Consider the following 25,635-nt stretch of genomic DNA (forward strand, 5'->3'; position numbering starts at 1 on the left):
TGATGAACAGAAGCAACAGGTTGGTTTTTGTTGCACATTGACTTAGTGACCAACCAGACCGCTGAAATGGCAACGTTTCCCTTTAGCCGAACAGTAGAAAGAAGCAGCAATGTCAATTAGAACTGCAATGAAAGCAGTGGAAGGGGGCGTTACTCATGGTAGCAACATGCTTACACTTTTAGACGCAAATGCTTGGACGTCTTGAGTAGTCTGTTCCAGCTGGGTAGACACACAGCGTGTGAAAAAGAGACTTGAGTCCTCTAGCAGCAAACGCTCGTACAAATGTTGTGAAGAAATTACTGTCACAAATTCATCACGGAGCATTATCTTCAAGCCCATGCAAGCTCATGTAATGCAACAGCCTACTCGCAAATAGATTTCTCTGGCTGCTGGACACGCCTGCCCAAGCGGTGACATTCTGCGACAATATTAATTTGGGCGATAAAGGGGTTCAAATCTGTGACAGCATTGTCAAAAGACAAAGGTGCAGCCTTTGTCTGTTTTGATAGTGGTCCAATGTTTGCATCCTGCCTATCTTACAAAAGATCTTTAGTGGCAGTGGTCTCACCTTTTTTGGCATATTCAGCAAACTCTGGAAGCATAAAAGAAATGCGCTGGCCCTCGACGGGATAAGACTGTAGATAAGAAGGGCCTTGCAACACTCTGCTGAGAAAATGAATGCTCCCAAAGCCAGTGTGAATTTCTCGGATAGTCATAAGCATTGCAACCAAGGAACAGCTGGGCGACCGGGTACAGGCGGAAAGAGAGGCGGTGGTGCGAGCCTGGAAAGCTCATAGCGGGAAGCAGAAAGGCTGTTATGCCCTTTCCTTCTGTTGACCCTTGTCACCAATGTAGTGACAGCGTGAGCCACTCTTGAACGGTGGGAAGCATGAAAGTCGGCAAGAAACGTACTGCTCTTTATTGAATAACGCACACATATACAGTAGGACTCTGTTATTACGTTCCCGTTGTGTAAGTTTTCCTGGTGCCAGCATTCGCAATCGAGAAAACAAACAATGAACCAATAGAGTTACTCTCAACTTTTACGCTTCATACGTTCCTGAAAAACACGATTTTATGGCACCAATGTTCAGTACGTCGCTAAACTGCAATCGTATGGTACGTTTCTGGCCACTAGATCCCATGTGAACAAGGTAAGGCACAAGGGATGCACTATCAAGAACAGTATATAGCCACCCGTCTCACGCAAACACAACGGAGTGCAGTTTCTTATTCCGGTATTACCAGTAAACCTCCGCCCGCGTCGTCGCATGCCACATTCACAGCTATTGCCGCCAAACCTATTACGATAAGCATCTTCACCTACCTGTTTTACAGCGCGTGGTGCGTAGTGCCATTGGTAGCGTACTGCATGCTTTTAGTAGACGATAATCCAAATGCACCGCCGTTCCCTGCTTCAAGCAGGATAATGTGGGTATCATGTTTCGCTTCGGCGGCATCGGATGTCACCCACCAGCTCTATTTCGTTTGTTTCCCATCACCCTCTTAAAACACCACACAATAGGAAGACAACAAAACACATATGGGCTGCCCGAGCACCACCAGTTTGATGTACGTTGATGTCTCATGCCGCAACAATCCATGCGATGCTTCACATTGCGTAGATTTCAACACTAGTTAGTCTGTCAATTTTTTTTTAGTTATACTTCAGGTCGTACATTTTCTTGCTTAGTACGTTTTTTCTCGCGTTTTTTTCCAGAACTTGTGAACGAGGTTCTACTGTACATATAGTATACACTTAAACCTCGTAACAAAGTTGAAGGGGAATTCGAAATTACTTTGTTATATCCATTATTTCAGTATATGCCAAATGGTATGCACATCCTTTTAAACATGCAAAGACGACTATGGCTACGTGGCCTGCCGAATCACTACGCAGCCACTTATGTGATTAAAATTAAAGCAACTGCAAAAGACTGTCCCGCATGTGCTGCACTCAACGTTTTACCACCTGACACTACAGCCGTTACGACAGCGCCTTTATGTTCCGATGTTGGGACTTTTCGCTTCCACTTTCCACTTAGCTCGCTCATATTGTGAAACCCGTCGAAGTATGTGGCTAACAGAGCTTGGCAGAACTCCAGAAACACGGATGCATTTGTCCATTGAAAGCAAAACTATCTGATCTGCCGCTTTTTCATGGCCCTGCTGCTCTGCTCTGCAAGCACGCCAGCTCGTTTCACGCAGTCTCTGAGGTCATGCCTAGCTGCATCAGCACAGCGCAGTGCACTGCAGTGCTAGAGAAGTGGAGGCACTGGTTTTAGCACACTGCACACCGATATGAGGTGCAGCCTCCGAGATTGTGATCTCGGAGGGTGTGCCTATAGCTTCACCAGCTACAGCGAGAGAGAGAGAGAGAGAGAGGTGCGCAATAAGTTAAGGAAAAAGTGCTGCTTGTGCGCGGCCACTGTGTGTGTAGCTACGCGCGGCAGTGTGAAAGACCAGTGTAGGTCGATGGCATATTCGACGCAGGAATTTTGAACTGCTGCGCCAAATGAGTGTGGAACCCAGTGAACGTTATATGCTCGGTATGCAGTGGTCGGTATTTTTGGTTTTGGATATTAATGTAGTTTGTTTTAACAAGGAAAAATTATTCTCACAGTAGATGTAATGAGGGTTAAAATACATGGATCTCTGTTAGGATTTCAAGGGGAATTGCATATACTTGGTTATATCCATTATTCCGTTATTTCATGTTTCGTTATAACAAGGTTCAAGTGTAGATAACTGCAGCCGCTTGGCAGTGTTCACATTGAAAAATAAACAAGAACTTAATATACAACAGTATCCTGCAAGCACGTGTGCTTATGTGCCTGCATGCCCTGCACTTCTTTAATAGGTAATTTTTTTCCCTTGTACTCTTGATACATGATAAACTTAAGAAGGCAGCATAGCAGAGGTGTCATTGCCCTCAGTAGTGAATTTTCACTGCATGCACAATCGCAATAGGAGTTTTGAAACCTTAAGTGACTTGCAAAGAACTTCCTTTCAAAGCTTACGCATTCAATTGGAATTCATGTGGTACAGTAGGTTTCGATTCATTAGATTTTTCAGTTACTTCAATCCCAACTGAAGATCCCGGCTGGTGCCCGTGCATTTCTGTGGACCATAAATTTCATTATTTGGATCCTAAAATTGGCCTTTGCTGGATAATTTGAACTTGACCAGTCAGCATTCACATGCCTGACCCCTATGGTGACCCCTTTACTGGCAGCATCTGCCTAAGCAGAGCTTAGAGGACAGGGAATGAGATATATACACATGCCATCTTTTCTCAGAAATGCCTAATTTCAGTCTGCCCTAGGAGGACTTGCAGGCAATAATGCTAGTTCACAAAGTCTGGTTACGGTATTTGCCCTATTCTAACACGCAATGTTTTTTTGTTTTTATCTCAGAATATTGAGCTAAAAACTGCCAATAGCGCAGCTTTATTCTGGCAAAGCTGACTTTAGGACGCTGGCTGCCACTGTGCTGACGCTTGCCTGTTCTTGCTAAAAAAGTTGTGTACACATTAGATTTCTGCTTTCTTTAGGAGCTTTAATGTTATCCCTACATTAGATTTTTTATTCTGCACACACAGAAAGCTAACATGGATTTGGTTCGGAGAATTGGTCAAACACTGCCCAGTGAATCAGTGGCGTGTGTTGGCATTTTTTCTGCACCATGTTTAATTTGACCTGCCAAATAATTCGATCAATTTTGTCATATTAGCAGAAGTCAACTGTATAATGTATTTAACCAATGCACTACATGCCCAAATTTTAGGCTCTGTGACTGCACCAGAAGTGTAAAATTTTTGCTCTCCTTTCATGGTCTCTAAAGCTTTATTTGCAATCGCACAGTCCTATCTGTTGTAAAGTGAGACAGTTAAGGACCAATAAACTATTAATTACTGTTTACTTACAAGCTCTGTCATCAGTTTAGTATGTCATGGACTGGATAGTTTTTATTTGATAGAATAAGCTTTGTGGTGCTACTTCACATCTAACACAGCTGTGAGGACAACTTTGGCTGTTGAGTGAGGACTGCATATTCCATATGACAATCGGTGCAGACATCTGCATTTGCTGTTACTTGCTGAGCATGGGCACTACCGAAAAGCATACTTTGATTTCATGTTTGTGTTGTGACTTTCATAGATTACGAAAAGGCATTTGATTCAGTAGAGATACCAGCAGTCATGGAGGCATTACATAATCAAGGAGTACAGAATGCTTACGTAAATACCTTGGAAAATATCTACAGAGGTTCTACAGCTACCTTAATTCTACATAAGAAAAGCAGAAAGATACCTATAAAGAAAGGGGTTAGACAGGGAGACACAATCACTCCAATGCTACTCACTGCGTGCTTGGAAGAAGTATTCAAGCTATTAAACTGGGAAGGCTTAGGAGTAAGGGTCGACGGTGAATATGTCAGCAACCTTCGGCTTGTTGATGACATTGTTCTATTCAGCAACAATGCAGATGAATTACAAATGATTGACGACCTTAACAGTGAGAGTGTAAGAGAGGGGTTGAAGATTAATATGCAGAAGACAAAGATAATGATGAATAGCCAGGCAAGGGAACAAGAGTTAGGATCGCCAGTCAGCCTCTATAGAGTCTGTGAAGGAATACATTTACCTAGGTCAAATAATCACAGGGAACTCTGATCATGAGAAGGAAATTTATAGAAGAATAAAAATGGGTTGGATCGCATACGGCAGACATTGTCAGCTCCTGACTGGAAGCTTACCATTATCATTGAAAAGGAAGGTGTACAATCAGTGCATTTTACCATTGCTGACATATGGGGCAGAGACTTGGAGACTGACAAAGAAGCTGGAGAATAAGTTAAAGACTGCGCAAAGAGCGATGGAACGAAGATTGCTAGGCATAACGTTAAGAGACAGAAAGAGAGCGGTTTGGATTAGAGAGCAAACGGGTGTAGACGATATCCTAATTGACATCAAGACGAAAAAATGAAGCTGGGCAGGTCGTGTAATGCGCTGGTTAGATAACCGTTGGACCATTAGGGTTACAGAACAGGTACCAAGAGAAGGAAAACGCAATCGAGGACGACAAAAGACTAGGTGGAGCGATGAAATTAGGAAATTCGCAGGCGCTAGTTGGAAATAGTTGGCGCAGGACAGCGGTAATTGGAGATCGCAGGGAGAGGCCTTCGTCCTGCAATGGACATAAAACAGGCTGCTGCTGATGGGTATTATTATTATTATTATTATTATTATTATTATTATTATTATTATTATTATTATTATTATTATTATTATTATTATTATTATTATTATTTTGTGAGCAGTGGTGTTCCCAAATGGGGTTGCTTCAGTAGGTAGGCTTTGTTGTGTTTGCTGAAGGAGTGCAGACTTTGTTGCATTTAGTGCACCGGGGTGCACTCAGTAGTATAGGCAGTGTAGTAGTATGAGATCAATTTTGTGACCAGCTTTTTTAGGGTGGATCAGCGGCAACCCAGCAAACTCCCCATTTTAGAAACAATGGTACAGTAAAAAAAAAAAAAAAAAGCGTTGTGCCCATCTGCGTGCCGCGCTCCTTCGCCATACTTGCCTTTGATCCGCGCACCCCACATGGCACGACTTCATCACAGTCGCACCCTATCGAGCTCTCCTGCCTTCTTTCCACCCCGTCTCCGTCAACGGTCAGACTCATGTTTCTTGGAAGAGTGGAAGGGAGACTGGAGAAAGGCGCACAAGGCTGGCAATGCAGTGAAATCTTGCCACATCAGGCGCATGGCACAGAAGTGGCTGCAGCGGCGCACCCTCTCTTTCTCTGTCTTTTTTCTTTTTTTTCATCTGGCCATTGTGCTTTATTTTTGAAGTTAATCTGCAGCGGGCTCAAAGTCGTCCCACTGCGGACAATGCTATCAGCTACCACTGTGGAGTATACGCGAAAGCTTCGCAGGCTTTGTTTTGTACCATTGATGTAAAGGCATCATCAACACGGCATGAAAGGATATCTCTGGTCGCAGATACTCAAATGAAATAAAAAAATTTTCCTCATGAAGTTTGTTTCTTTTTCCGGTTGTGTGATAATGCGAGAAGGTTTACAGCCCCATCTGTGTAAGAGAAATATGTCTGCAACTGTACTTGCATAAAATGTCAAATTTCAATATGATGAAGTGCAGATTTTACCAACTTTGTATTGTCTAAGTTTAGCTGTAGTATTTTGAAAACATTGTTATAGTAAAGACTGCTGCATGAGGAGCCATTCTGCACCCTTGAAAAAGCTTTGACAAGGCCTTGAAAGTCCTTGAATTTCTGTCTCAGACCTGTACGAACCCTGGTGTGCTGAGTCATGGTTGGCAAGTAATATAAAACATGCGTAGAGGCTGGTGCTCTGTAGCAAATCACTGTATCCTTTGTTAATCAAAAGAAGCAGCTGACATGCATGTTTTGGAACTTCTCAGTGTGATTGACTTATGCAAGCTCAATTTAATATCAAAGCATTCACTTCCTTCTGGGCCAAGCACTGTTTTTGAGCCAATTGCTGTGATGTTTTTCAGATGGGCACATTGAACTTCATGTCCCCAGAGTCCATCCGGTACACCTCCCATAATAAAGGAAAGGACTACCTCAAGGTATGTATGGTTATTTGTTCAAGCTCTTGCACCCTGTTATATGGAGACCAATGCATGGGTAGTTTTGTGCAGGAATGCTGCTGTGTTCTGGCACAATTCTTGTGACTATTATTTTGAAACTGGTGCTATCCTCCATGCTTCTACTGTCACTCACTCATTAGTTCAGGCTATTTGCTTATTTTGAAAATTATTTTTAAAATTATGTTCGGTAATGTCATCAGCTAGGGTGAAGTAGAATTCTTGGGGAGACGTAGGAGTTGTTTTCCATGGGTTTGTTAAAAGGGTAGCCCCATTCTATATGTTCCCTATTTAAGTCTTCTAACCAGATGGTGTCATGTTTACTGTAATTGTTGAGGTGTTTGCGCCATTGTGAACCATACCTCAGTGTTCTTGGGGAGCAATAAGTGTTTATTACTTCTAGCTTGTACGTTCTGTAGAAGCAGTTGTGTGTGTGTACAGTTTGTTCTGTGGCCGTGTTGATAGAGTCTGCAGAAATTTGGGTCATAGTGTGCTTGTTCGCTATGAGTGTGATTGTCATAATGGGCGTGCAAGTCGACGGTGTTATTTCCTCGCCGAGAAAGCATTTTTTTAGTTTTTGTGTAATGCCCTGGTTTGAGTAGGCAGTGTATCCTGGAAGGGTTATTGGGCCTACTATTTCCTGCAGGGTGATAACATATGGCTTGTGTGCGTCTGTGAGAATGAATTGAATGAAGTTGTTCCTTTTGTGACGAATATCTCTACAGTTCCATTGCCATATTGTTATTTGGGGTGATGCATGACATGAGGTTGATTTGGATGTGTTGGGGGGCGTCCCTGTTTTAGGGCTGGCCATATTTGTGTGTGGATTCACTGTCGCTGTCATGCGTGGCCTTCTTGCTGGGGCCTCCGGTTGGTGTAGTGTCTGTTCGCTTGCGAAGACCTCATTGTTGTGTTTTGAATGCATGTATAGATTGCTGCATGCTTTCTACCATGCGTCTGAAAGTACTAATGCTCTCTACTAGCATATTAATTTGTGAAGTGAGTTTGGCAGAAGGGTGCTCAGAGTGCAAGGTAAGTTGTTCTGTGCTCACATTGAGTTGGTTTGTGATGAGTTCGTGTGCGGGGTCATGGTCGCATTCCCGTTTTTCTATGTTGTCGAGTCTGCATAAAGTGTCAACGATGTAGCTAGGAATATAGCTGTCGTGTGGTATCTGAGTGGCTGACTGACTGCATGGGTTGTGGCCTGAACTGTTGGCCAGTAGGATGGTCCTCACTTCTCTCTTTAAATGGTCCTTCTTGCATGGCTCTTTGGTCCTGTTGTCTAGTGGACGTCGGCCCGTTCTTGAATGGCTGTAATGGCCCCGCAGTTTTCAGTGTTTGAGGCTGTACGATGTCCCCTGGCTTGGGCTTGAGCTTTGTGGCCCAGGCTGCCATGGCATAATAAATTTTGTCATAGTGTTTGATTCGTTCTGCTTGTTTTGTGATGTTTCCCTGAGTCTACGCGTCCGCTTCTATGGATTGTCTGATTTGTTCTGCTTCTTTGAGCGCTGTGAAGTGATTGTGCGTGGTTATGTGGAGAAAATTATCTTTTGTATTGGGCGACAGCTGTTATCCTTTCGCCTGCAGTTGATTTCGCTTGGGCTTTGGCGTAGAAGATTCTGGATGATCTCTCCTGTAGGCAACTGTTCGAGCGGCCTTGTCGGCAGCTTCTTTGGGCAGGTGGGCTCTCGGGAGCTGTGTGCACCTTCACAATTTATGCATTTCATGTCACAGTCGTAGGGTGTGTATTTAGGGTCAGTGCCCGGGGTGAATTCGGTACCGTATCCTTCGCATGTAATGTAGTCATGTGCTGTGGGGCATACATCTGTTCGGTGTCCTTTGATGTGGCATAATGCACACTGAACCACATTGGGCCTGTAGGGAGCCACCCATGTGACTACCCGTCCCACTAGTGCGACATACGAGAACTTTGAGCTTCATACTGTGCGCAGGATGCATTCACTCTTGCCGAGGCATCGTGTTCTGAGAAGTTCTGCGTCCCTGATGGTGATGTATGTGGTAATTTTGTCATCCAGGATTTCTATTGGTAGTCCTTGCACTAATCCACGAACGTTTCCTAGCTCGTTGGCTTTGTAAGCTGTGGTTCAGCATTGAGGACCATCGTGAATGACGGTTTTCAAAGCGAAGATTTTCATCAGCGTTGATTCTCACTTTGTGAAGGCGATTATGAAGTTCTGGGTGCGCCTAATGTGGATGTCGAGGTCCTTAGCTTCTGATGGAGTGAGTGCAGCAGTCGAGATTATATCGTTTGTGAGGTGGAATGCTGATGCAGCAGCTAGATTGATGCGGTTTCTGAGACGGAGGACAATCTTCTGTGATTTTTGGATGCATTTGATCGGAGTGACCAGCATGAATGGGGTTCTAGATTCTTCAGTGTTGCCCGCAGGCTCGTCCGTGTCTATGGTGTGCAGTGATTGGCCAGGCCTACTGATATGACTGGCATGGCACAGTTCAGAAGTGCAAGCATCTGAGCCAAAGTGGCCATATAGTTATTAGCACATACCTATGATCTATCCCTATTCTCACACATTCAGTCGTAATGTTTTTGTGGTGTGCGCCAACTGAAACATTTCGAAGAACTCCTAATGTATTAACACTCGTTTGCACCCTATATGCTTGTACAGTTTCCTGCTGAATTGGTAAGTTTTTTTTTTTTTTTAATGTTCAGTTTAGGTTCACACACATTCTAAAAATATCTGTTCATGTCCTGTTCTGTCAAAAATTCTGGTATGGTTTTCAGTTCAGGTTCTGTTTGACACCCTGATTTTAACAAGGTTCGGTTGTACTAAAAAAAACGTGGATAGGGGTATGCTTGCTGTCGGAGGTGATAACATCTTTAATGTTGTGTGCTTAATTTGCCATGTTGCTCTCATCTTCTCGTCATTTTTTGGCATGAGAACAAAAAAACTTCATGTACAGTAAAGATTTTTACGCCAGGCTCTTCCCTACATGCTTCTTTGCTGTTCGCGGATCACCCGCAGTGGTGGCTTAGTGGCTGTGATGCTGTGCTGCTAAGCACGAGGCCACGAGGTCAAATCTTGGCCACGGTGGCCGCTTTTGATGGGGGCAAAATGCAAAAATGCCTGCACACCATGCATTAGGTGCACATTAAAGAACCCCAGATAGCCAAACTTGTTAGGAATCTCTTACTACAAAACCACAATAATAATCAGATTCTGATTTTGGCATGTAAAACAATTTTTTTGATTTCCTGATTCATGAGAGGCTGTCTATTCTTTGCAGATAGGTCTCAAGTCAGATGTATGGTCACTAGGCTGCATCTTGTACAACCTTGTCTATGGGAGGACTCCCTTCCAACACATCTCTGGGACTCACGCCAAGCTGCTGGCCATTGCCGACAAAAATCAAGTCATTGAATTCCCTGATGTCTCTGATCCTCACCTTATGGATGTTCTCAAGGTGCGTACATAAATACAATTAAACCTTGATATAACGAAGTAATTAAAAGCGGCAATTTGCTTCATTATATCGAAATTCTGTTGTATTGAAATTACAAAAGGGGCCGCAGAATTTTCAGAATTATTGGGCAATTTGAATGAGAAAACAATTTATTTCGATAAATTTGCGGGTCGACGAAGAATGATAGTTTCATGCCACGTCAACAATATCATCACATCAGTGGTATGAAATAAACGAAGCCAGCCACGCTTTCGCGCACACTCCGCCCCCGCAGTTGGTAGTGGGGAGCGAAACCTTCGTATGCCTCTCGCTCCAACAAGTCACCGAAACTCGATTACGCAACCTCCAATACTAAATGCGCGAGATGACAGCTAGCATGATGCCACGTCCCATTGGCAAGCCCACTCTTTGCACACGCGGCAGATTACCTTGTAACCCCCTCCCTTGGGCGGCGCCTAAAACCCGGATAGCGCGTGCCTGCATGAGAGGAAAATAAAGATGGTGCCTGATCGCGACATGCGAAGCCACGGCTCGTGGTTCTTCTCCGGCATCAATTCGGGTCAGCTGTCTGAGGCATAAGCCTACAAGTGGTGACCTAGGGCGAACACAATGACTGACCCGCCCAAACCCTCCACGAAACAGGACTCACGTCCGCAGGACATCTGGTCGCTGCAGCTTCTCCTCCCACCCTTCTGGCCCCAGAACCCGCAAGTTTGGTTTCACACAGATTGAGGCGCAAGTCTACCTCTACCGCATCATCTCGGAAACGATGCGCTACTACCACATCGCCTCAGTCCTTCCTCCTGATGTTGCCAGCAAGTCATCAGACGTTCTCTCCGCCCCGACGGGCACTACACCATATCAGCACCTCAAGACCAAGGCACTCGAGAGATTCATGCCGTTGGAACGCACCCACCTCCAGCAGCTCCTTGCCGAGGAGAGCCTTGGCGACCGGCGCCCCACCCAACTGCGACACCGAATGCAATAGCTTCATGGGGAGCGCGACGTCCCCGCCTGTTCAACGTTGCTTTGAGAGCTTTTCCTCCAATGTTTTTCCCAGCCTATCCGCCTCGTTCTCGCGGCGGCCGACGACGTTATCACCAACCGCCTGGCGGAGCTCGCAGATCAGGTTCATGAGGCGACCTCCCCGTCCATCACTGCTGTCTTACCACCTACAGACCCGGCGGTTTCGCGCATTGAGGCCCGAATCGATGAGCTCACCACCTCAATCGCTGCATTCTGGAGCCCCCACAGGGGAACCGTTTGCCTCGTCTCGGTCATCATGCTTCCGCGCACACATAAAGCTCGGAGTTCCAGCCCTCCGCCTTTCTGTGTTTCCGACACCAGGCCACGAAGTGCACACCTCCCTGTTCGTGGCCGGGAAACGCCTGCCGAGATCACTGACGACAGCAGGTGGTTTTGCTTGTCGTCCCAGCTGCCTTTTTTTATGGTAACGGACAAGTTCTCCAGCGCCCAGTTCGTATAGACACGGGCGCGGAAATTAGCGTGGTTCCCCCGACTAAGGCTGATCATTCCAGGTCATCAGGGCAGTTGCTTCATGCTGCCAACGCCTCGTCCATAGCTACGTACGGACTCCGATCTCTCACCCTTAACTTCGGCCTTTGCCACGCTTTTTGATAGGTCTTCGTCATCGCAGCCGTGGTTCACCCGATCATCAGCTCGGACTTCCTCTCATTCTTCGACTTGAATGTCAGTGTGCGGTGGCGGCGCCTCACAGACGGTCTGACTCGTCTCTCCATCTCTGGAGTCCTGTCCGACCTTGTTCCCATAGACATCCACATGCTGATACCTTCCTCTCCGTTAGAAAAAATCTTGGCGGATTTTCTGGAGTTAACCAAAGCCAACCAACCACACTCAGCCGCCTGAACATACGGTGACACACCACGTGGTCACCCATGGTCCGCCAGCAGCAGCTCGACCACGCCACTTGTTTGAATGCCATCTAGCTAACGCTAAACGGGAGTTTGACCACATGCTGCAGCTCGGCATTATATGCCCGTCGTCCAGCGCATGAGCTTCTCCGCAGCATTAGTGCCCAAGCGTAATCCCGATGACTGGCGCCCCTGTGGAGACTATTGAGCCTTGAATGCCAAGACTGTCCACGACAGCTATCCGCTGCCTCACATCCAAGACTACATCGCGCCTCGACGGCTGCACTATCTTTAGCAAAGTGAACCTAGTTAAGACGCACCACCAAATTCCCATTGAACCCACCGATATACCTAGTACCGCCATCACGACTCCCTTTGGTTTGTTTGAGTATGTGCGGAAACCTTTGGACTCCGCAATTCGGCTCAAACCTTCCAGCGGTTCATCTCTAAGGTCACGTGGAACCTTCCTACTGTGTTCGCGTACCTTGATGATGCCCTCATCGCCAGCCCTATGCCAGGAGATCATGAGCACCATCTACATACTTTGTTCCAATGTCTGCAGCAGTACGGCCTGGTTGAGAACGCCTCCGAATGAGTTTTCAGTGCATTTGAGCTCGAGTTTTTTGGCCATCACATATCATCCAAGGGTACACGCCTTCTGCCATCCCACGTCAAGTCCATCCAGTGTTACCCCCAGCCCACAACACTGCGCCAATTACGCCGATTCCTGGGGCTTGTGAATTTTTCCAGGCACTTTATACCGCACTGTGCAGAGCTGCTTCACCCGCTCACCGACCTCCTTTGGTCAACTGCTGGCCCGTCCTATGCCATTTCTTGGTCATCAGAAGCCCAGGCCGCCTTTACTGTTGCCAAGCAAGCAGTAGCGAACGCCGGGCTTCTTATCCATCCGCACAGCAGCGCCCCAACTTGGTTGATGGTGCATGCCTTCAGCATGGCTGTCGGTGCTGTCTTACAGCAGTGCATTAACACCGAGTGGAGACCTTTGTCTTTCTACTCTCAGAAGTTATTTCCTGCTAAGACCCACTGCAGCTTCTTCTGCCAAGAGCTACTAGCCATCTACACTGCGATACAGCACTTTCAGCATTTTCTGGAGGGATGCCAGTTTTACGTGCTGACCGATCATAAACCATTGGCATATGTTTTCTGCACCAACTCATTGAATTATGTCTCACGCGAACTCTGCCATGACACTTATATTTCGGAATTTACAGCTGACATCCATCACGTGAAAGGTGCTGACAACACCACCGCTGATGCCCTTTCTCATGTAGCTGCAGTTGACTAATCCCCAACCATCGACCGGGCCGCATTCTCTTCCGCATAGCAGAATGACAGAGCTCACCGCTTTTCAGGAGAACCCCCGTTCTCTCTGGCTACGGCTTGTGCCCCATCCATACTCGCAAGAGCCCTTGTGGTGCAATGTCTCAGCAGACCTTCCACGCCCTTTTGTTCCGGCTTCACTACGTTGCACCATCTTCTACCCTCTACACGACATACGTCACTCAGGTATTCGAGCTACTGAGCGCCTTCTCACCCAGTGCTATGTCTGGCCCAGAATTAGGTGATGTGCGCGCTTGGACGCTCACGTGTCTGCTCTCTCATCTGCCAAGACGATCTCTCGTCATACCAAGACACCTCCCCAAGCCTTCCTTCTACCCAGCCGTCGTTTCGACCATGTTCATATAGACATTGTGGACCCTCTACCTGTGTCTCAAGGTTATTGTTATATATTCACCATGGTCAACCGTTTCACACGCTGACCGGAGACTGTTCCCATTCATGACATCACCGCTAAGACTGTTTCCCGCGCTTTCATTTCTGCACGGGTATCTCGCTTTGATTGTCCTGGCAACGTGACAACAGACCATGGACGCCAATCTCAGGGTGCCTACCAACCGGGAAAACTGGGAATTCTCAGGGATTTTGAGTAGTCTGGAAAAACTCAGGGAAAACTCAGGCAAATTGTGCTTCTATCTGGGAAAATTAGCTGTAATTTGTTGAAAGGGAACGAAAGTTGCGGTAATGCTGGCTCGAGTAACAGACAGCAATCGTAATGAATCATCTTTGACGGCCTTTCGTCAGCTGGAGAAGTTGCCAGTGTACAGTCAACGACCGACTTTCCGGATGCCCGATAATTCGGACAGTTTCGATGAACCAGCCCTTGAATCACTGGATCAGAACGTCTGAAATTTTGCACGCAAGAACTCTTTGCCATCCGATTTTCCGGAGTTATTGCGGTGACCGCAGGTCCAAAACGGCATTAATCAAAGCCACCACTGCTGCCATTTTGATTACCTCGCCACCTCGAACTAGCGCTCTCGCACGCAGATCCGCTGGAAGCCGTAGCCACCACTGCGGCAACGCCTTACTGCTTAGACGTTCGCTATTAAGCTTCTTGCCGTTGGGCACCGTGTTTTTCATCGAAAGAATTCACCGCTGTCAGCAATGGCATTGACTCCGCGTTTGTGGTCCTCGCGATTGGCTTCGAAGCTCGGAAAGCACTGTGCGTTGCATAACGCCGGTTCCCGAAAGTCAGTTTCGGCAATGTACAGCAATGTTACTTGGTGAGGCATACGCATAAGTATTGCAGTGAAGCATAACAGGTGTGGGTAGGGGCAATTGCCACTGGACACAGTATGTATTCCTTAATTATACACATGTGCACCCGGTATCTCCTGTCACAGTACGAGCACCAATATGCCTAATGAGTGTACCAACAGGCCATCAGAGCTTTTTCGAATGTGCCTGTGGCAGTTTGAGCCCTTAAGGGCAGTAAAAGACGCATTCATTTTTTCCAACTGGCGTATTTTTCTGACGTTTTCGCGGCCCCTAGGGACCAAGATGCTCCAAATGGTCTGTAGTGCGAGCACGCGGCGGAAAGAGGACAAGAACAAAAAGGACCTACGCATTGAGGAATGAACGGGAAAGGAAGCATGCTGCGGCCGCTTTGAAGGAGCTTGAGCTCAAAAAACAAAGTTTTGGTTGACGCCGAGATGCAGATGTCCCTCATGCAAACCAAAATAAACCCTTTAAAGCAGTGAAGCACCACGCTGAGGCATCGTATGCAGGCTGAGAGTATGTCAGGACAGTTGAGGTTGACTTTAGAGCTATCACCCGCCGCGGTTGCTCAGTGGCTATGGTGTTGGGCTGCTGATTTTAACTCGCGAGCTGTTGCGAGAGAATCTCAATTATGACAAAGTTTGGGCATCATACCACTCGAGCTTGCTATCAATAGAAATAGCTCATATTTGAAAATACTTGCTTCTGTATGCATCTACTTTTTATTCATATTTGAGAATGTCCAACTTGATTTGCAATTTTTTTAAGACATTTTATGTGCTATGCCACTTACTAACCCCTCCATTCTATTCTCTTTTTGAATAACATAAACACTACTCCTTAGTATTCAAACTGGATTGAGTCGTTTCCTTTTTTTCTTTTTTTTCCCATGCTTACTAGAGAGTGACAGCATCGAGCGGCATGGTTTTCCGTCTTGACATAAAACAGTTCTGCGTCGCTCAGGGAAATTTCCAAAGGAACTTGGAAAACCTGGAAAACTCGGGGAATTTGGAAATGTCAACTAGGTAGACACCCTGCCAGGGTGTCTACCAACCGGGAAAACCGGGAATTCTGAGGGAATTTGAATAGTCTGGAAATACTCAGGAAAAACTCAGGGAATTTGTGATTTTATCAGGGAAAATTAGCTGTAACTTTATTGAAAGGGAACGAAAGTCGTGGTAATGCTGGCTCCAGTAACAGAGGAATTGCAACGAATCGTCATTGACGCCGTGTCATCAGCACGAGGTATTGGCAGAGTAGTTAACGACCTATTTTCCAGACGCCCGATTTTTCGAACATGCTCGATAATTCGCACGGCTTTGCGGCACCACCACGTACTCCATATAGTCAATGTATGTTGCCCTGACTGCAGGTCTGAAATGGCATTAATCAAAGCGGCCGCCGCCGCTGCCATTTTGATTATCTCGCCGCCTCGAACCGGCACTCTCGCACGCAGATCTGCTGGCAGCCGTAGCCACCACCGTGGCAACGTTAGGCCTACCTGCTTGTACATTCGCTATTACACTTCTTGCCGTGCGGTGCTGTGCAAAAATTTGCCACTGTCAGCAATGGCACCAACTCCGCCTTTGTAATCCTCGCAGAGCACAGCACGTTGCGTAATGCCAGGCTCCGAAAGTTAGCTTTGCTTTAGTACAGTAGTATTACGCAGTGAATGATAACATGCGTGGGAAGGGGCAATTGTCACTGGTCACGGTATGTATTCCTTAATTATACACACATCCACCCCCGTCTCCTGTCACAGTACAAGCACCGATATGCCTAGTAAGTGTATTGGCAGGCCTTAAAGGGACCCTGAAACGATATTGACGATTTTCTACAAACGTACTGAGTCGTTAGAGTAGGTTTTTCTGATCATTAATTGACACATCTAAGTGCTCCGCATAGAGCGTGTAATTTATTATAAGGTTTTAAAAATGCACATCGCTGCCGATCGCAGCACACTGCTCGGCGGAATTTTAAGCCGCCCCTACCCATATGACCGAAATGACCGAAATCACCCGTATGATGTCAGTGGGGCGAGCTATCCGATTGGCTGACCAGGACGCGTGATCGATTATTTTTCCAACTTTATGATAAACAAACGGTGTTCGTAATAGTTCGAATGTTAGTCAATTTGTTTTTATACAAAGAAAGTAACATAAAGAGAATGCACAAGAACAATTTTTCAGTACACTTAAGTACTTCCGGCACACAGCAAGTGTCGTCTGCTTGTGTTACACCGTGCTCCGTCGGACTGCCGCTATCCGATCGGCGCCAGGATTTGTGCAATTGCGGCCGTCACTTTACACCGGAAGATTACTAACGCAATAGCGTTTCGACAGTCCGGTGTTAGGGTAAACACAAGCGCAAGAGGACAGGGCCTGGCCGTGTCCCCTTGCGTGTCGTTTGATGGGATGAACAAAAGCGCAAATGTGAATGGTTTGCATGGTGCAGCCACCTGGTGGCACAGAGCTCAAACACACACAGTAGCAGTAACAAAATGTATTCTTCTTTGCTGCTGGTGTAAATTTTTCACAGGAGTGTAATCGTTACACATTGTTTTTATAAATGTTTAAGATGTTTTACACTTAGAGCAATATTAGCTCTTTCTTTGGCTGGTTAAGCTCTGCGCCAACGGGTGGCTGGACCGTGGAGACCGATCAGGCAGCTCACGTATGTCTACGCTAAATTTCCTTCATCAGCTTGAGTTTATGCCTCCACCGTTCCGTCAAGATATTCAGGTAGTGTGTGATTACCGGAATATCAGACATGTTCGGCACTACGACAGAATGCTCGCAACGCACGCTGCTTCGATAGCTCTCGCTTGGGGTCGACGGCCAAGCGGCTAGCGGAGAGGTTTCTCACGGGCAGGGGCGGGCTCCAAAACAACCGGAAGTGGGCGATGTGACGTCGCATCGTGACACAGAACCAGTGAAGGCGGAGCTTAGCCCCGATCGCTTGGCAAACGAGTTGAGGAGGAAAAGCATGGCTAGGGAGGAGGGTAACTTGTAATCGCTTGTAGCTTCATTATACGTAACGCTTTGATTAAATTGTGGTGCGAATGTTCTACTTAAGCTGTTCCCTACGCGTCTACAAAATTTGTCCGAACCGTTTCAGGGGCCCTTTAAGAGCTTTTTTGGACGTTCCTGTGGCAATTTTAGCCCTTAAGGGCAGTTAAAGACATGCATTCATTATTTTCGGACTGCCCGATTTTTCGGATGTTTTTGCGGCCTCTAGGGAGTCCGAAAAATCGGGACGTTGACGGTACAACTGACCAAGAGGATGCTTCAAATGATCCATGGGATGAACGCGTGGCAGTAGGATGAGAACAGAAAGGACCGACGCACTGAGGAATTAACGGGAAAGGAAGCGTGCCGCCGCCTCTTTGAAGGAGCTTGAGCTCAAAAAACAAAGTGTTGGCTGATGCCGAGATGCAGGTGTCCCTCATTTAAGCCAAAATAAACTCTTTAAAGCAGTGTAATCCAACACTGAGATATTGTGTACGGGCTGAGAGCATGTCAGGATAGTTGAGGTTGACTTTCCAGCTACTGAGAGAGAATCTTAGTTGTGACAAAGTTCAGGCTTCATACCGATGAGCTTGCTATCAGTTGATAGAAATAGCTCATATTCAAAAATATTTACTTATGTATGCATCTTCTTTTCATTCGTATTTGAAAATGTTCTACTCAATTTGGAATGGGTTTTACTATTTTTTTCGCTGTGCCCTCTGTTTCCTTTTTAAATAAAATAAATATTACTCCTTACTATTCAAACTGGATTAAGTCATTTTTTTGTTTCAACATGCTTACTAGAGAGTGACAGCATCGAGCAACATGGGGTCAGCCTGTTTTGACGTAAAACAAAGTTCTGGCTCATTCAGGAAATTTTGCAGAGGTGCTCAGGGAAAACCTGGAAAACTCAGGGAATTTGGAAATGTCAACTTGGTAGACACCCTGATACGTGTACAAAGTTCCCTTCTCCAATCCCCTTTCATTGTGCCCCAGTTTGTGAGGCCTCGTGTATTCCCTGAATGATAAGTGCAAGAGAGAAATGAGGAATTATTAAAGGGGATGAGAGGGTCAAGTGACGCTACCCAACCCACAAAAAGAAATCCTGCTCGGCCAGAAACTCCACCCCCGTAACGCGGGGCCCGGGAGATCGTGCACCGGCCAAGCCCAAGCACCGACTTAGGAGGGCCCCGTTGAGTGATGTGAACCCAGTTTAATCAACCACAATGAATTGCTATATTTGGTACTTTTTGGTATAAACCGAATTCCTAAAATTGGAATCTGCTGGTGTTTTCCGGCATTTATCTGTAAGTACTATATTTACACAAATCTAACGCGCACCATTTTTTCAGAAAAAAAAATGGGTGCGAAAATTGCATGCACGTTACAATCACATACGAAACCAAAACCGCATTTGCAACATTGGCAACTGCCTACCGTCAGAGCAGTCTATGCAGTGTCATATGCAGTGGTTGATGTTGTGCTCAATTAGGATCACTTTCAGAGATAGTATATCACTTTCGCAACTCTGCACCAGATGCATTGGCGTATACAGCCACCAGCGTTTCTGGTGCAGTGCCAAGCTCGCTATTTGCGCAGGGTTCCAGGAACGCTCTCGGCTGTATATTTCTGCAAGACTGATGCAGAGTCACGTAAAATCATGTGAAAGTGGTAGTTGTAGTATCTCTAAAGATCATCGCTCGTGAATTCTGCCTTGCGTGCTTGGTATCTGCAGCCAGTGAAGTGCAAATAGTGACAACGCACCGCTTTGCGCAGTCTGTTTGTGCATTGCGCAGACATTGCGCTTGGGTGGCCTCACGTCGGCGCACCTGGCTACGCAACTAACGGCGTGATACATACAACTCTCAGCGAAGCAGATTTCTATCATGCAAGAAAGTGCGGCTTCTTTCCTTTTTGTGCTGATATAACAGCCATAAAAATATAACAATTATGTTTATAGGTATCGAAGCATTTTGAAGCACTGTCAATAACTTAGTACGAAGCGGCATCTACCAAGGCATCTATGAGTGAGCCCAGTGAGCGCACACTGTCGCACGTCTTTGTGGATGCAAACTGCCATTCCTCGCGTGGCGCGGCAGGCACTAGGCATGTAGACGCGAGCTTGCGCGCGTCTGCAAGCGTTTGTGTGGTGTGGGCATTAAAGGTAATCTGCCACGTGTGCAAAGAGTGGGCGTGCCGACATGGCGTGGCACCATGTCAACTGACCTGCCGCGCATTTAGTATTGGAGGTTGCGTAATCTCAAATTTCGGTGACCCGTTAGAGTGAGAGGAAGATGAAGCATTCGTTCTCCGCTGCCAGTACTTTTCCTGATAGCGTCGTCCCAGTGCGGGTGACGCACTGGGACCGTATCATTCTTCGCCAACTCCCAAATGTATCAAAATGAATTGTTTCCTCATTCAAATTTACTTTCTTCGATGGCCCGATAATTTAGGAAATTCTGCGGCCCCTTTCCCTGTAAGAAACATAGATTGGCGACTTTACTTATTTGCATAAAAGGTCGAATTTCAATAGAATGAAATTTCAATATAACGAAGCAAATTTCGGATTTTACCGACTTCGATATATTGAGGTTGAGCTATATAAACTATCTGTTGTGGAATCCTTTTGTGTACAAAATAAACCAGACATTTTGTAAGCGCAATGTCTGTAGTAGATTTTAGAGCGATGTTCTTGCAGCACGAAACACGCTGGACGAAACAGGAAAATGCAACGCGAAACACCAGGCACAGCGGAAGCGAAGGGGTTAAAGACCAGGATATGCCCTGCTATTCATATGGAGCATATATTGCAATACTTCAATACCTACCAAGTTAAAAAGCAATAAATGCTTTTAACTTTTTCCTTCTTTACTAAATAAGAACATTTAATCCAGGTTAGAAGTTGAAAACGTTATAATCATAAGAATTTCACTGGTCAGATATAAACCAAGAGTTGTGAAAAACAATGTGAGAAATTTGCTATTTACTTCATTAAATTGTTTAATACTTGGAGAAATTGGCTATTGGTCGCTCTAAATCCCCTACGTTTTTCCACATAGGCAAAATTTTATTCTGCAAAACTAAGTTTACAATTGCATTTCTGGTTTCAAATTTGGGAATGTAGATCATTTTTATCAAAATAAAGTGTCAGCTGGGAACGCACGTTTGATCTTGCCTGAAAACATCCAGTGGTACCTTTTACTGCTAATGGTCTCATTTAGCCATGATTTGGGTAACCCTGCTGACAACTGTTTTTACGTTTGGCACCTATTGTAGTCCTACGTTTTTATGTAATTTTTTCTGATGCAGCATTCTATTTGATACCTTCTCTGTCGCCAGTTTGCTATGTGTACATATTTGTTGATAAAACAGGCTTGCACTTGACAGGCAAGGGACTGGGGAGAAAGTATGATTGGCTTCAAACCAGTCAGGTCACAGGTTTAAATCTGATACATAACGGTTAGTAATAGGCTCACTCTCTTCAAAATAAATTTTTAATTGGTAAAAATTTTGATGCAGTGACATTCCTTGGAGGAAGAATTTTTCTTTTTGTGGAAGTTTAGCTAAAAGTGGGCTTCAAGGTCTGTTTTTTCCCCTTCCAGAGATGCTTGCGCTATGCACCTGAGCAGAGGCCTTCAATATCAGAGTTGCTTGCCCATCCATACCTTGCAGAAGGTGAGTCATCCGGTCGTACTTCTTAGATGAAAACCTGTGATGTTTTGCATATATCATAGCGAAAACATGTGTATTATTATATTGTTTGCTCTGATGTGTGTCTGAATCACTGCACGTGAATAAGAAAAATGTTGGCAGAAAATGCAGCACATAAATAAAAACTAAGGCACCTAGTACTGAATTTCATGGGCTGCCCTATGTAGTAAATACTACTGCGTTGCAGTATGTCACCTTGAAAACAGCTGGGTACGTAGTAGTCTGTGCTCAAACGATATGTTGACCGTGAGGTTGAAGACAGTTTCACTGAATTAGACACTGAAGTAAATTTAAATTTTGGATGGATGTTGTCGCTTAAGTTGTGAAGGCTAATTTGTACAGTTGACTTCTGTTAATTAACCTTGATGGGACCTACAGAATTGATTGTATTATCTGGCAGACTTAACTAAATGATGAGGCCAAAACATGTCTGTCTAAACACACTGCTGCTTCATACAGTGAAACCTCGCTAAACCGTAGTTGGCCGGAGCTCAGGAAAAGTATGTACTAAACGGTCGTACTGTTTAACCGAATTAGCATGAGATCGCCCACTTACCTGTTAAAAACGGAACTCGGAGAGAGTGCGATGAAAGGGGAAAAAAACATGCGGTGTTTATTCACTTGGCGCGACAAAAGTGTTATTTTTGTTGGATGCTGCGGCGGCCTAGCAAGACGACAGTGGCCTCAAACTTACTGAAGCTGCGTGCCAGCTTTTCAGCCAGCCCCCTTTTCTCAGCAAACACTGGCATGGTAGATTCCTCGTTGGCATTACGTATTCTCCGTGCACACGTGCAGCAGTACTGCAGAAGTCCCGGGGTGCCTTTTTCATTGCCGGGTGCTGTCTCGTCGCGACGATTGTATTCATGAGGCTGACATGACGCACAGCTTCTGCCACTGTCGGGCCTAAATTGCCCGTGCTGTCGCTTTCGGTGCCGTCCTCATCACTGTCGCTAGTCGACACTTCGGCAACAACAGAGGCAACGATGGCGAAAAGTGGAACCTCGTAGCTGACATCTCTTCGCAGTTGCAGCAGCGCTGCCGAGCAACTTCTTCGCATTCGAAATGCCACACACAGCAGTCAACAGCAGATCCTTGTCGCATGCCAGCGCCGACTTCTCCGTGTCACGTTCGATAGCACAGGCAATGTCTAATTTTTCTTCTGTGCTGAGCACTCTGCGTCTTTTTTTTTTATCCAAGCTTCGGCATGACGCGAGTCCTTGCTTGCACGATGCCACAACGCTCTCTGGCATCTCTCTGGCACAGCGCCAAAATGATGTTGATGTAGCTGCACACACAAACGCACAGGGTCCTTGGAGGCCGTTCCGATCTCTGAGGCTTGTTGTTCTGCCGGGCCGCGCAATGGAGACGATGCACCGCCATGTTTCCGCGACGAAAAGTGGAAACGCTACGTTTTAACCGATGCGTACGCAATAAGCTGGTACGGTTTATGTGTATACAAAACACATTATGTTCAATGGCCGCTGAGTCGGGGATTTGACTTTACTACTTTTAAAACGAAACTACTGTTGAAGCGGGTATGGTTTAATGAGGTTTTACTGTATAACATTATTTACCTGATTCAAATGTGCCCCTGAATCCAACACACAACCAGTTTTTATGGATCCATAGTAGAAAACTTGTACCCAAAGCTAGCGTGCATCTGATTTTATAAAACCATAAACATAGCATGCCTATGATTCTGGCAGTCATCAATAAGATGAAACCTGCAATTTACCTTCATAGAGTGGAAATTTATTCACACTTGATGTATTCTTAATGTCTTCTAAAGCAAGAGTAAGTGGGCATCAGCCGCTGCCTGCTGCTGCAGCAACATTTCACCGATAGGCCAGAAATCGATGGCAATAAGCGGCAGGTTTTGCTGTCACAGAGGGCGATCCATTGGCAGCCACTTTGTTGGTTTTTGGGCAGGCAGAAAATTTCACTTGGCAGCTGGAAGTCCGTGCGGCAACTTCCGTTGAGGACAGCACAGTTGCGTAACATGGCAGCAACCTGTCCGCCTGCTTCAATATGAATTCACTCCTGCCACTTGCTCTCTTCAGTGACAGCAAAAAACAAATAGTAAAATAATATCGGCCATCACTTAATGTCTTCTCATGCTGAGGACAAAGTATCGGCATTCTCTTGCTACTTTGAGACAGTAGTGGTCCCAAGGAGCGATTCACCCCCGACCACCAAACCATTTTCGATTGTGCTGTCGCCATCGCCGTGCAAATAAATGGGCACAAGGAATGCATCACTTCTGGAGAAAAGGAAGTATACAAGCGCATCCGAGTGAGCAAGAAAAGTATGGGAAAGTCTACAGAGTGCTGTCGGCTACGGTTTGGGTAGACAAACCATTCATGACACCAGTGACAGATGAAGACATCAGTGTAATTTTGCATCTATCGAAGGCTCCTCTTGCGTGACCTGTTTTCAGTTTGTTTGTTGGCCTGGCTGGTCTCCTGTTTAGCAGCTATGCTAGTAATGCTGTGCTGAGTGCCTCCATCACCCAGGTGTTTGAACAAAGCAACGTGCCCTGCCTGTTAGCAGCAGAACATTGCAGTCACACCCAAGGTGCACCTCTCACCGTGCCAGTCATGGCATCAGGAACATGGCCTTTCCGGTAGTTCATATGTTGCTCCACCACATTGCACAATCATCAACTCTCATCCATAGACTACATTCTTCCGAGTTCACCCCTCTGCCCACCCACACACAACCCAGATTCATTGAGGACGCACAAGCAGAAACACTTTTACTAACTATGCTGCTGAATCCTTGCAGTTTAGTAGTGGTTTGGTGGTAGTAAAGGCGAAACTGCTGCAGGGTGACTTTTTTTTTTTTTTTTATGAGTGAGTGGTCAAAGGTACTTTGCTTAAAAAAATGTTTTTTTCACTGAATGAGCCATTAGCGAGTCCGGATGACACTGGCTACCTTGTGCGCATGTCATTGAAGCAGTTGCTCTCATTGGTCTATTGCCTGCGGATGCTGTGAAAAATAGCTTTGAGACCCTGTCCCCCACTGCCGTGTAGGCACATCCGCGGCACGCATTCATCCACCAGTGGCACGTCATGCCGAGGAACCACGTGTTAGGTCACATGTCGCTTCCAGTGAGCAGTAATGGCACCATTCTTTTTTTTTTTTTTTTTCAGTTTTAGTATCAGAAACAGCTATTTTTGCAAGCTTATCGTGATGCTCCCACTCGTATTTCAAACATCAAATTTTACATAGAGGCTCCTCATATCTACATTATCTTAACCTGGGATTTTTACGCAGTCTAAGATTTTGCTGCAGTTCTTTAAAACCTGTGAAATATGATGTAGAGACTCCGGATGAAATTTTTAGAAACATTAAAAAAAAACATAAAGTTGTTCTTAGTGTCTGCCATATTAAATAGTGGTGTGTGGATATTCAAAACTTCTAATATTCCATTCTGGTCGATTAGTATTCACTTCAAGACACTTTTGCTATTCGAAACATTCAAACCCCCGAAAATTGCTGTTCGTTCTTTAAGTCATATTCGCCACTGTACAGCCCTGTTAGATGGCAAAGCATAGCTTTGATATGCTTTACTGCAATGCAATCTGCAAAAAAATGTCGGGCTGAACCATTAATATGGTGGCAGATTAGCCAGCAAAACTGTCGATTGCAGACCGAGCAAATATGGCCAAACTCCACGTCTAGAAACATTGTCTTGACTTTCAAATTCACCCTAGTGAAACTCGAAGGAGGTGGCAACTCGTGCTTCTGCCGCTTGGATGCAGACTCGAACGATCTAGCTTGACACTTACGAGTGGCCTCCAGTGCACAATCTTCATCAGTAGCTTGCACTCGATATCGACGATTAGACTCTTGCATCTGCTCTTGCTGACGTTCTTCGGAGGCAAAGTCACTGGCCGCATTCTCCGCTTTCGCATGGGCACATTGTCGTTGGTTCTAGTCACGTCCCTGCTGTTGACGCCTATCCTCAAACTCTGCTTGTTCTTGGCTGTGTGCACAATGCGTGGTCTTCCCACTTTTCCCAGTTTTGTTGTAGTTGCAACTGTTGCAATGGTCAACCTCTGCAATGCACAATCTGGTTCTTACACGTCGCAGCAGCTACCGCAGCACACATGCCCGTGTTTTCCCGCCACAACTGCCACGCCGTTGTATTGAGGGCAGACAACAGCACACGCAGCCGGCAACAACGGAAGCCAGCATGGGTTCACTTGCTCTCTGCACAGGTGTGGCACATGGTGAAATCATGTGTCCTTTCTTTCTTCTGCACTTTACTATAATTTGTTATCTTTTCTTCACTTTACAGACGTTAGCCAGCCCAGATACCCCCCCCCCCCCCTTAGGAGACCATGCATATGGCTCATTCATACAGG

At 45.8% G+C, this 25,635-nt stretch overlaps 1 protein-coding gene across 2 annotated transcripts in view; it reads left to right on the forward strand.

The window, feature by feature from the left end:
* The window catches only part of Mps1 (dual specificity protein kinase monopolar spindle 1), a 134,547-nt gene that overhangs the window by 98,435 nt on the left and 10,477 nt on the right, over positions 1 to 25,635 (forward strand). For both annotated transcript variants that reach the window (XM_075695494.1, XM_075695502.1), the window contains exons 15-17: positions 6,541 to 6,615; positions 9,898 to 10,074; positions 21,157 to 21,229. In XM_075695494.1, coding sequence (XP_075551609.1) covers positions 6,541 to 6,615; positions 9,898 to 10,074; positions 21,157 to 21,229 — 325 coding nt within the window. The remainder of the gene's footprint in view (positions 1 to 6,540; positions 6,616 to 9,897; positions 10,075 to 21,156; positions 21,230 to 25,635) is intronic.

The sequence above is a fragment of the Dermacentor variabilis genome, chromosome 1 (genome assembly GCF_050947875.1).
Source record: "Dermacentor variabilis isolate Ectoservices chromosome 1, ASM5094787v1, whole genome shotgun sequence".
NCBI classification, from domain to species: domain Eukaryota; kingdom Metazoa; phylum Arthropoda; class Arachnida; order Ixodida; family Ixodidae; genus Dermacentor; species Dermacentor variabilis.